The sequence below is a fragment of the Alexandromys fortis genome, unplaced genomic scaffold (genome assembly GCF_014885135.2).
Source record: "Alexandromys fortis isolate MF-2015 unplaced genomic scaffold, M_Fortis_MF-2015_v1.1 scaffold_44, whole genome shotgun sequence".
NCBI lineage: Eukaryota > Metazoa > Chordata > Mammalia > Rodentia > Cricetidae > Alexandromys > Alexandromys fortis.
In genome coordinates this window covers 11936054-11949061 of record NW_026067921.1, presented here as the reverse complement: position 1 = coordinate 11949061, position 13008 = coordinate 11936054, and the positions used below count along the sequence as shown (strand labels likewise).

The window sequence follows — 13008 nt, the reverse complement described above, 5'->3', positions numbered from 1 at the left end:
AAACACGACACTGTGAAACCGAATCAGGATTTATTGAATAAATATCCCTTTGTAGTGTCAAGTAAGATAAGAATCTCCAAAGGAATTGTATGAATCGGTAAAGCTGAAGTTTTCTGTAGCTAGAATATGTACACAACCTTAAAAAAGCAAACAAAAAAAAAAAAGTCAGACAAGGCAGAATCAAACTACTTCCCAGGCATGCCTATATGTTTATAAGAAATTCATTCTCCTTTTTCTTCTACATGTTCGTACAGACATATCCTTCAGTTTACCTGGAAAAGCAAGATCAAATAAATGTTTTCTTTTCAATTTTCTGTCCTCTTTTGTTTCTCCCCTTCTAAAGAAATATTAAAACATCCTGGTGCAACTGATATTATCTAAGAAAAAATTCCTGCACCACCAGAGACAGTACTGTAACCTGAGGTGTAACTGAAGCCTCCAAAGTGAACCACTTCAAATGAGTACAAGGTGTCAAGAAAACAAGACCAAAATGGTGTATATATAGAGTTCAACAGCAGACAGGACAACAGCCAGGTTAAGACGTGCAAAGCAGAGTCTTTTAATTATTTCCATTCTCCTTCTTATTTTAAAGGACACATGTCGCTGTAAGGATGTCTGGTCTGAGCTGTCTGTACAGCATCTTTTTTCATTGATAGCCAGGCTCTGTAGACATTGGCACTCCAGGTTCTGAAAGCTCTCGATTCTTGTGGACTATTACTTAGGGCAGGTATTTTATTACTAGTCAGAGAGATCTGTCTCATAACCCCCTTTTAAAGCTGTTCACATTTTCAATTGCAGCAAAAAAGATTTTGGTAACTGCTTCCTGGGCTTTCCTCCATATTTTTTTTCTGCTAAATATTTGAATCCAGTTACACATTGCCTCAGAAATATCCCTTTCCTCCTGCTACAGATTTTTGTCTCCTCATATCCCTCTTTCACTCTTGTATTTACACACATATCGTTGCAAGCACATGCCATGTTTGATAAAACATTTACAATGTAGATACTAATGGCTAGAGAAATTGAGATTAACTGTCTGCCTAAATCAAGTGAGATCCATGACTTGCATTTATTTTGATACTTTAGTCATTAAACAAATATTTTAATACTGTTTTAGGCTTGTTATTATCCATAGGCTTAGAATGCAGTGGTGAGGAAAACAAAATAAGCTCCCTGTCTTCATGGATGACACCTTACTGGTGATGATGCCCAGCACGGATTCACTGCTTACTGTGTGTTAAACACTTTTAATGACTCACAAATTGTGTAACTGAAAAATTAGGATAAGGTATCTATTGGTTAAAAAGATAATAGTGAGACAAAATCATGTTTTAGAAAAGTAAAACATCTTCATATTCTTTCTCAGAATATATAAAATCAAGTGTTGTCTCGGCTGAGAATAAGTAGGACCAAAAGCAGAGGGTGATTGTTTTATACAGCTCAACAGTTGATTTTGTAGTCTTAGGAGAATTTATTCCCATCAGTGGGAGTATGGCCTCTTGCTTATATATCCTCGGCTTACTCAGAGGATCCAGAAATTAATTCCCATCACTGATTCTCCAGAGCTGTGCACTTCCTTACAATAACTGCAGCTCCGTATTTCCTTTATTTCCTTACTTCTGTATTGTTTGTATTTTGTGACATATTGTGTATCACAGGCAGATATACAGAAAGCACAAGGAAAAAAGGAAGAGGTGAAATGCCTAAAGCAGCTGACCACTACAGAATTTCTTCTTTTCTTGTGAATTTTACATAGGAAGAAGCACAACTATTATATATTTTTGCCCTTTGCTTTAAGTATTTAGTAGCCCTACCTTAAAATAAGTGAAAATAACACATGATTTTGAGAGATAAATATGGCCAATCATTTAAATAGCAAGAATTCCAACAAAGGGTTTAATGTTGAGCACAAGAGAGGTATATAAAAGACCTGAATTAAGCACTAACCTAAAAAATCCTAAGCAAACAAATTTATTATATTGTATATTGTATTATTACAAACAAAATTATTATATTGTGCTATATTGTATATTACTGTATAAGATATGACACCCACTGATTTAAAGGGCATTTACTGAGAATATATCATATACAGGACTCTATCTGGGAATGTATTCATTCAGATACATATCTAATAGACAGGCTCTATGTCTACAAGTTTATATGGGATGGCATTTGAAGCTGAGACTAGCAAACAATACAGCAGAGCTACTAGAAAGGTGGGGTTGAAGATGACTCTAAGTCTCTGTCTTGAGTTATGGGGTATATGTTCTACATGGCAAGGGGGCAAAGCTGGTTCAGATGTAGTGGTTTGGCAGAGTTGTGGAGGGGTAGTTTGTTTTTTGCTTGTTTTGCTCATGTTGCTAGATAGTTTTATGTCAACTTGACAAAAGCTAAGGTTATCTGAGAGGAGGAAACTCGGTTAAGAAATTAACTCCTTAAGATTGGGCTGTAGGCAAACCTGTAAGGCATTTTCTTTTTTTTTAAAATTTATTTATTTATTAAAGATTTCTGTCTCTTCCCCGCCACTGCCTCCCATTTCCCTCCCTCTCCCCCAATCAAGCCCCCCCCCCCGTCAGCCCTTAGAGTACTACTCAGCAGTAAAAAACAAGGGCTTTGTGAATTTTGCATGCAAATGGATGGAAATAGAAAACACTATCCTGAGTGAGGTAAGCCAGACCCAAAAAGAGGAACATGGGATGTACTCACTCATATTTGGTTTCTAGCCATAAACTAAGGCATTTTCTTAATTAGAGACTGAAGACAGAGGACCCAGCCCATTGTGGGTGGTGCATTCTCTGGAGTGGTGGTCCTGGGTTCCAAAAGGAAGCAGGCTGAGCAATCCATGGTGAGCAAGCCAGTAAGCAGCACCCCTCCATGGCTGCTGCATCAGCTCTTGCCTCCAGTTTCCTACCCTGTTTGAGTTCTTGTCCTGACTTTACTTGATGATGAACTATTGTGTGGAAAAGTAGGTTAAATAATCATCCCCCATTTCCTCCCCAGCTTGCTTTTGGTCATGGTATTTCATGATAACAATAGAAATACTAAAGACATCTGTCAGCTTCATGTTTTTCTGTTCTGATATTGCTTTTTGTTTGTTTTTGTTCTATCCCATTGATCTAGTTGGAACATTTTACTACTCAGAGTTTGGCAGTGTCACAAAGAATATCTAGTTAACTGAATTTTATGGGCCCAATTAGGAAAGATAAAATGTCTTTAAGAGATTTCTGCCACCCTTTGAGCCTGAAACTACCAATAATGATTATTTTCTACACGATTAGGTTAATGATTTTAAATATATTTTTTGTCTTTTCAGCACAATTATGTGACTTTGGGTATAACTACAGAGTACCTCAGTAATTCTATATTTTCTTTATACTGCTTCCCCAAAAGAAAGGGAAAGTAAATTTCTTCCAATATTTAGCAGATTTCAGAAGTATAAGCAAGTTACATAATTATAAATCTAGAGAGAAAACAGGTGGACAAGTTAAATGGTGTTTGCTACTGAAAACAGGCACGACACACATCAAGAGCTATCAATCTTTGTGGTTCTTTGTATAACTGATAACTTGGTTACATAGGAATGTTTTGCAAACCATCTTTGTAGATTATTCAACTCTCTTTACTTTTGTTTCTTGCTTCTTGCAATTTCAGAGAGACCTGCATGGCTCAACAACTCTTTTGCAGTAGACACTACTCTCAATGGCATGGTGATATGTGCACTGGGAGAAAATGTGCACTGCTGTTTTCCATGGTACAAATTCTGCGTCACTAATGTCGAGTTAGAGGATGCATAGCTATTTGCTTTCTCATCTCCAATCTGACCTCTCACCATCTTTCCTGCCCTTGAGCCTGGCCTCTTGCTGGTGCTGGCAGGCAAGAGGAAGGCATGGGCTGAGAGCCAAGCTGATCCTTACAAGGACACTCAGAGAGGTAGACTGACATGGGTTCAATAATTAGCCCAATGCCAGACACAATGTTCAATAAGGATCTGCTGAATTAATGGATGTGTGTGTCGCCTGGCTGTTGTAAATGCTTCAAGTTGATAACCTGGGCTAATTGGCCGAGCATTATAAATGAAAATGGAGGAGTGATCAGCTCTTCTTTCCTGCCAAGTCAATAAACTTATTTAAAGACTTCTTTTAGAGACAGAAATGTCTAGTTCATTTTTAATATCCACGCCGATAGCTTTAACAATGTTAAAAATACTATGAAGCATTTTATCTATCATCTTGAATAACAAAGATACTTTGAAAGAAAAGCAAACAATAAATTTTAAGGTAACTTTTAGGATAGCACATAATTCTATTATATAAAGTACTTCAGTGGCAAAGACTATTTATGATCCAATAGCTCTTGCTATAGTGGCAGTCTAAATTCTACAACACGGAGACTAAATGATACATCTCTATAACATTCTGAAAATCCCAACGGTTATTACTTATTATTGAGTTCTGCAGACTGTCTCCTGTTTAATCACATCATAAATACAAAAATAAATTCCAGTTAGCATATTTTTTATTTGTTTTACAATTTGTTTCTAAAACATGCCTTTACTCCACAAAGGTAAGAAAAAAAAATGAAATTGGATAACCACATTCAACCAAGTCTCTGAAGGCAAGAATATGCACACTCACAAAAGTAAATATAACTTCCAGATTTTAACATAGATATACACCTCTCAAAGGCTCAGCATCACAGTGGGCAGCCTCAATACCTGGCAGGTTTCTGTGTTCATTTCATGTTCAAATCTTTATCTCAACTGTCGCTTTTTGGAAGACAGCTACAATCTATAAACTTATTGTTTGGGGAGAAAATATTTTATTTAGAAAAAATGTATTCTTTAGGAATTGTATGTCTGTGTTCAGTGAAATAGGATAATATCCATGCTGCCATTTATCCCTCTAGTTCTGCCCCAGGTCCACCATCCAATAAAAGTCCCTTCCAATTCATATCTCTTCTTAAAAAATACAAAACAAACGAAAACAAAACAAAAAGCCCACTAAGTCCAATTAATGCTACCCATATATGAATGTATGTAGAGGTTACCCACTGGAGCATGGACAGCCACTATCAGTGCCACATCCCTGAAGAATGACTTCCCATCACCGAGCCCTGTCAACTGACAATAACTCCTTTGTTGTGGCATGACTTCATAAGCTCCTCCCTGGGAGAAAATATTTTAATAAATTTATGGATCCACTGAGAATTCAAATTTGAAATACTGCGTTGTCCAATACCTTGATATAAGATGATGATTTTATTTCTTTTAATTCTAAAGCACTGAATTCTCAGAAAAATACCCCAAACATATTCACAATTGTTTTAACTTTTCCATGTGTAGAAGTCACTATATGAAAAGTAACAGTTCTATTATTTAAAATGTAAGAGAAGAGGAAGAATAGCAAGCTAGAATACACAGACGATTGCCTCTGCTCGGATACTTGTGGGTCACCAGAAGCACAGGAAACATGTTGTGATGGCCTCTGTAGGTAAAGGAGTAGCCAAGAAAAGGTTCCAGCACTCAATATAACAACTGCTTACACTGTCGTTACTAGAAATGTATTTATTTGAGCATTTTCAAACTCTGAAAAAAATGCTATTTTCCATGGCTAAACCAATAATTCTATTAGACATTAAACTTGGAGACAGTTATTTTCCGGCTTGCATATCTTTCACAAGTTAGATTTAGAGGTTTAATTTCTAATACGTTTTCATGCTTATATACGGAAATATATCTTTTCATTACTAAGTGCCTAGCTCCTGACTGTCTTACTTTTAACTCCCCTCTCCATGTTTGATCCCATACTGAATGTCTGTGGCCCCCGCAAAGCCAGGCTGCCAGGGTAGTGCTGGGGGGTCACTAACTCATGGCAAGTTTATGCTAGTCATCAAAATTTACTAAAGTTCTTTTTTTTTTTTTTTTTTTTCCTGACCAAACATAGTTGTAGGCCCCATTGATCCAGTGAGTGCTGAGTGGTCATTCTAATGAGCTCGCCATCCCCTTGTGGAAGACTTTCCATCTGACTAAGTTGAGGTTTTAAGTTATGCAGAACCTCACCTGTATCTTAACAGTCCCAGCACTCTAATCTCCCACGAGATAGATGTTGTCTAATGACGGAGGGTGGGCAGATGTTGAAATCCTCTCTTTGAGAGACCTTTCTTACATACACATTAAGGCTGAAGGGTTATCACTATAGCAACCTAACATCTCCTGGGGTGCTACAAATTTCTTCATCCAACCTTCCAAATCTGGGAACTCAGGCTAACTTTGGTTCTCCTCTTCCTCGTGTGCAGAGCTGCATGCATCTAGACCAACAAATACCACATCTCATATGAAGACTTTCTCTACTAATCAGTGTTTTATACGGGAAAATGTGGACTGAAGATTAATGACAAAGGAAATTACTTCCAGAGAGTCATTGATCTTCGCCTACAAAATCAAACAACTTTATATAATTGTCCACTGTTATTGTAATTATCCACCACCATGATCATTTGTAAATGTAACATGAACAAGAATAGGAGCCGGGGAGATGTGGTAAGCGGTTAGGAATGTATTAGCACATCACAGTATGTTTTGGTTTTGGTTGTGTTACTATAAATTCTGCCTCTGTGATTGCGATCATAACTGTCAAGGAATGGCTTTTTCCCAGAGTTTCCACAAAACAGAAAAGATGTCATTTGCTTTGCCTTGGGATCTCTCAGGGACAGCTCACCCCTGTGAGCCCATCTGCCCTTTCTGCCTCTGTCTTTTAATTAACATTTGGAAAAGAACAGTGACATTCTAGATAACAGGGCTTAGAAAAGAGGCCCCGAAAATGATACGAAGTCTGTCAATCTTCAACCCTGCTAAAGAGAATACAATGGTGGTACTTGGGGGGGGGGGTAAAAAGTCATTTGTAAGCCATACATACTGAAAGCAATGTAGCCTTCACACACACACACACACACACACACACACACACACACACACCACAGACTGAAGCAACTTGAAAGAATATAAATGAACTAAAAGTAAGAAAAATAATTCTAAACGAAGTTAATTTCAGTACATCCTGGAAAAGGGCTGTCAGAAGGATTTCCTGGGACTTACCTTCTCTGCTGACTGGGCTGTACCAAAAAAGATGGGGATGAAAGCTAACCAAATGATGCAAGTGGTGTACATGGTAAATCCAATAGGTTTGGCTTCATTGAACGTCTCTGGGACTCCTCTGGTTTTAATGGCATAAACAGTACAAGTGACCATCAGGAGGATACTGTACCCCAGCGAACAAATGAGTGACAGATCGGAAATGTCACACTTGAGCACTCCCCTGGCATTCTCGGGATCTAGTGTCCGCTGTTCTCCATAGTCAATGATGGTGTGGGGAGGATCCACAACAAACCACACAAACACTCCGAGGAGCTGCACGGAGATGAGGCTGAAGGTGATCACCAGCTGGGATGCCGGACTGATAAACTTAGGTGCTGTGACCGATTTCTTCCCCTGCTCAAATATTCGGTGGATACGGTTTGTTTTGGTCAAAAGTGCTGCATAGCTGAAACACATCCCAAGTCCCAGGAAAATCCGCCGGAAGGAGCATATGACTGTGTCGGGTGCCGCAATCATCAAAAAGGTGATTGAGTAACAGAGAAAAATCCCTGTCAGGAGCACATAACTAAGTTCCCGCCCAGAAGCTCTCACGATAGGTGTGTCGTTATAGCGGACAAATGTCACAATCACAAAGGTGGTGGCAATGATTCCCAATATTGCTATGAACACAGGTACCACCGCCCAGGGAGAATGCCACTCCAACTTGATGATGGGGATCCTCTGACAGCCTGTGCGGTTGATGTTGGGTCTCTGATCCAATGGGCAGAGTTCACAGGAGAGTTCGTCTGCCTGGTAGTTATAGCCCTCACAGCGTTCACAGTGCCAGCAGCAAGGGACCCCTTTCACGGTTTTCTTCCTCTCCCCTGGCTTGCATGGCAGGCTGCAGACAGATGCTGGGTGTGTGTGTTCTCTATTAGCCCACTGCATGTCTTCCACCTGTGGGTATAAAAAATTAATGAGCCTTTTATATTTCCTCATTTATAATATCCTAATCCTAGCCACAGGTTTGTAATAAATCACAGAATGGTGGCAGGACAAATACAGTTTACCATAATAAGAGTCTCATTTCTTTCCCTGATATTGACTTTATAAAACTGTTAAATGATTGGATCCAATCAATCACTTGGATCGTCAACTAGATGAGTGTCATTACTTTCTACTTACCTCTTCAAGGCTGACCTCTATGATATCAAAGAAAGATTTATTGGCCCAAATAGTTTTAATATGGAAGCCTTATGAATTAAATAAGAAGGATAAAAACAAAAGAAAGCAAAAAAACACAATAAAACAAAACAAAACCATCCCCATAGAAAGATATTTTAGAGCTAATCACAAATCTAAAAGTCAAAATCTCTCAAACATTAAATTAAGACACAGAAGTGTATAAACAATGATTCACATCTTTCTAAAATAGTTGGGGGAAATTCAAAAGACAATATGTTGATTTTGAAAGGAAATGATGCAAACAGTTATTCTGACTTCTCATTTGCTTATGTAAATAACAATATTTACATGTTACATGTATTTATTTACATTCATAAACAGTATTTACATGTTAGGCATATATTGAAATAAAGACTTAAAAGGTTTATTATTGAGCATTTGCAATCTTAAAGGTGGTTGAAAGCAATGAAATTATTGCCAATGTGGATACAGAAGGGAGAATTAAAAAGGTCCCACACAGAGATGTGACAAATAGAGGGCTAATTTGAAAGTACTGGAATTTGGAAGCCTCTTAAGGGCACAAACACATACAAAATGAAGAAAGAAAAGAAAAGAAAGAAAGACAGAAAGAAAAAAGGAAGAAGAAAGAAAGAGTCAAAGTGAAATTCAATTTACAAAGGCCAACTTCATTAGCAATCTACAAGAATTACTGTATCCCACAGTAGTCATCTTCCTAGGTAGCCCCCCATTCCCTCTCCCACTCGAATCTGTGAACTTATGAGGTCCATTCTCACAATGAAAAGAGTGACTTATTAAAACATTGTTGTATCTCTTTTGGCCTCAGCTTTGTTTTATCTTCAATCAATCATGCTCATAAAAGCCCATCACAGTGTTCAAGATTTGAAGAATTTTGCTAGCTACAGCAAGTAGTTTGCCATGTTCAGAGTCACCTAGAAAGGAACTGCTTGGCTTCTGTCATACCCTCAGACGTAATTCAGCCCTTGCTTCCATCTTGACGGTGGAAATCACTGAACATGAACAGTCCAGCCAAGCTCTTCCTGAATTCTCATGCTCAAAAGGTATGTAAGGTGTTTATTGCTCCTATATGTTTGACAGTTTCATACATGTACAGAACATATGTTGAGTGTATTTACTTACACTACCCTCTCTTGCCCCTCTCCATTGATCCTCTTCCTCTCCTCAACTGTTCCATCTTCTTCTATCCTATCTTTTCTTTGTTTGAGAAAACCATTTAGTTTAAGTATAGACTCAGTTGTACGTCTATAAATTTTGGAGCTGTTTTTACACAGCAATAAAAAACTAATGCAGCTCAGATTGTTTGCCCAGTCTGTGGTCACCATAACTTTAGTATCAGTTAGGTAATTCATAGAGAAGGTAAACCAGGTAACAGTAGTCACATACCCTAATCACCAAGTGTGCGATGTCAGCCTTACCCTCCTATGCTTTTGAGGACCAGGTAATTAGGTTATTCTTATGGAAAATGACTTAAGATTTCTTTCCTTCCTTAAATCTTCTCTGGACTGTTGAGGTCTGGAATTGCAGTCCTTGATCCCTAAACTCTGCACTTGCTGGGAATATCTGAATCTACCCAAGGTGGAGTACACGATTTACATGTCTTTAATTCACACAGCATTTTGAGAAAGATGGTGATATTCCATGTGTCATCATCACAGAAAACTTCCAGAACCATCCTGCCTGCTTCCCATGAAGTAAAAGTAACCTTTTTACAGCCCCTTTAATTTTCCATTAAGTTTTAATGACTTTAAAGGGATATTTATTTACTTAGAGGGTTTCCTTGAGACATATGGAAACTTTGAACTAAAAGCATGAAGTCAGAACGTTTTCAAAAATATTGAAAAATGAAATATTCTATTTTGTGACCAAAATACTGATTTTAGACCATAATGGATTCATAATAAAGAACACTTGAATATTGCATTTAAAGATAATTACTATGAACTTAAATTGCAATTTGTCTAAGGCTTCTAGAGATTTAAGGTAGCCTAATTCAAAATAGAAATTGAAGTCAGCAAAATGTCTTAGGAACATTAAACTTCACAATTAACAGAAAAATATTGTCATCTATAACTACATTTCTGATACTTAACTCACAACACACTTCCACTTGTTTCAAAGGATGTAAGACTTGCTCACAAAAATTAGGGTTGCAATAGGCACTACACTGTCATTTTCAGTTAAAAATGGATTTTTCTGAAGTTTTATGTGTAATAAACCAATGAAAAAATCTTTTTTTGCAAATGACGAATTAAATTACAACATTATTGAAAATAGCAAGGCATAGCGGCTTATAACTGCAATCTCAAAATTTGGGATTCTGAAGTAGGCAGATTCGCAAGAGTATCAAGCTAGTTTGGGTACAAAGTTAGCCTTCATTAAGCTACCTTGGACTACAGAGTGAGACTATGTTTCAGACAAACAAACAAGGATAACAGCTGGTCTGGAAAGACATGGCCACTGGTGCAATAGTGGTATGAAGATTATGGGAATAACCGACCACTTTCTGTTTGAATTTAAGTCCAATATAATAATGAAACCCATTATTGTCCCCATTGTCAGGCCAAGAATGTATGACTTGATAGGGTATTGGCACTAGGGAAAAAAAGCTAATAACATAATTCTGGTAAATGGATATAGTGTTTAACCAACTCCCAATGATGTATTATTTTACCCATAGTTTAAGCTATCTTCCAACTCTTTGACAAAATCAATATACCATGAAAAAGTACTAAGTAATAACACAGGAAAGAATTAAACCTCAATCTAATAAGGGCTATATGCCAGAACCATAGCCAACATCATCTTAAACTGATTAAAACCTTAAAGCAATACTATTAAAATCAAAATTAAGAAAGGGTTATCTATTATTACCTTTCATTTATTTATTTGTGTTTATAAGCCCTTACTATATCAGTAGTACAAGAGAAGTCACTTAAAGGAATAGAAATAGGAAAACAAATCAAATTATTATTTGTAGAGAAATGATCAATACATTCAGCAAAAGCGGCAGGATAAAAACAATCAGCCTTTCTGCAAACCAATAGCAAGCAGGCTGAGAAGGAGAGCATATACACACTTCCTCAATAGCCTCAAAACTATATGGAGATAAACTTTCAAAGGTCAAAGTATGCAACAATAAAAAATTTAAATATCTGAAGAAATTGAAGAAGGTACTAGAAGAACAAGTCATCATTTTTGCATAATATTTCAAACTTAAACAGCATTTAAAATGCAACAGAACAAAACAAAAAACAGAGGGAGGCTATGACAACATGGCTCAACAGCTAAGAGCACTTGCTGCTGTCACGGAGGACATGATAGCACTCACATGGCCATTCATAAATATCTGTAACTCTAGCTCCAGAGAATGTGATACCCTTTTCTAGACTCTGTGGGCATGGCACACACATGCTGAATGGACATATATACAGGCAAAGCACTTCAAATAAAAATGAATAATATTTTTAAAGAATGCAAAACAATTTATTTTAAATGACAATATAAAATGAAAATGAAATTGATTTCATTTATTGTAGTGTTAAAATTAAAATGCTTAAAAATAAGCTTAGCTAAAGCAGTATGATATTTATTCACTAAAACTATAAAATTACTAAAACTAAACAAAATAAAATTTAATCAATTAAAATGTTTATAGACAACAACACCTACTATTGCTAAGATGATAACTCAAATGTTTCTAAGAATTAAAAACAATGTTTGTCAAAATCTCAGGTAGATCGTTTGTAGAACTTTAACAATGGATCCAAAATTTCATGTTAAAAGATCAAGAAAATGCAAAATTATCTTGAAAACGAAAAAGAAAGTTGGTACTCACACTGGCTTTTTAAAGCAGTGATTTTTATTTGTTCTGCCTGCACATGTACGTGTGCATGCCTGCTTCAAGCAGAGGACAGGAGAGGGCATCCATCCTCTTTGCCTAGAGTCACAGGTGATTGTGAGCTGCCACGTGAGTACTGGGACCTGAGTTTGCAGGCTCTGGAAAGGGCGGCAAATGTTCCTAACCATTCAGCAATCCCGTTAGCCCACAAAACTGATTTTGAAATTTATCCAAAGTATTATGATACTGATATAAAAATAAATAAAATCGTAGAAGAATAATTTAGAAATACATTCATGCACGTTTGGACAATTTACTTTTTAAAAAATTTTAAGATTCTTGGGCACTTACATACAAAAGAGTGAAGGAGACCCCTGCATACATTAAGTAAAATGATCACACATATTTGGCTCAGATTTAACTCTTTTTCCCCCTCTGGATTAAGAGCTGTGTTTCACATCAACATAGTAATAGAGATGGCAGTACAGACTTTAAATGCACTAAAAACAACAAAAATAGATGAGAGTGAGGGCAAAAAAGAAATCAACATGACTTTTAGATTTCTGACCTGAAATTCAGTCATGGAAAGTCACTCCCACATCTTAAGTTTGAGCCATCACTAACCTCTACAACCATGTATAACCTTGATCCTGTGCCTCACCAAGGTAATGGATAGCCATTATGGATCAAGCTACCTTAGTACTTATTATATTCTTATGTAGCATTTTAATGGCATGCAATTATATTCTTATTTGATTGGTTGTAATTTATATGAAGGAATGTGCTTTTAAGATTATAGGTTATAACCTGGGAATCATTTAAAAGACTTACTTTAAGAACATATTCTTCCTTACTAAAGATTATGGTTCAA

The 13008-nt window shown here is 36.8% G+C and overlaps 1 protein-coding gene across 3 annotated transcripts in view; it reads right to left on the bottom strand.

The window, feature by feature from the left end:
* Positions 1–13008, bottom strand: part of Grm8 (glutamate metabotropic receptor 8) — an 816920-nt gene that overhangs the window by 81240 nt on the left and 722672 nt on the right. For all 3 annotated transcript variants that reach the window (XM_050141646.1, XM_050141648.1, XM_050141647.1), the window contains one exon: positions 7097–8032. In XM_050141646.1, the coding sequence (XP_049997603.1) occupies positions 7097–8032 (936 nt within the window). The remainder of the gene's footprint in view (positions 1–7096; positions 8033–13008) is intronic.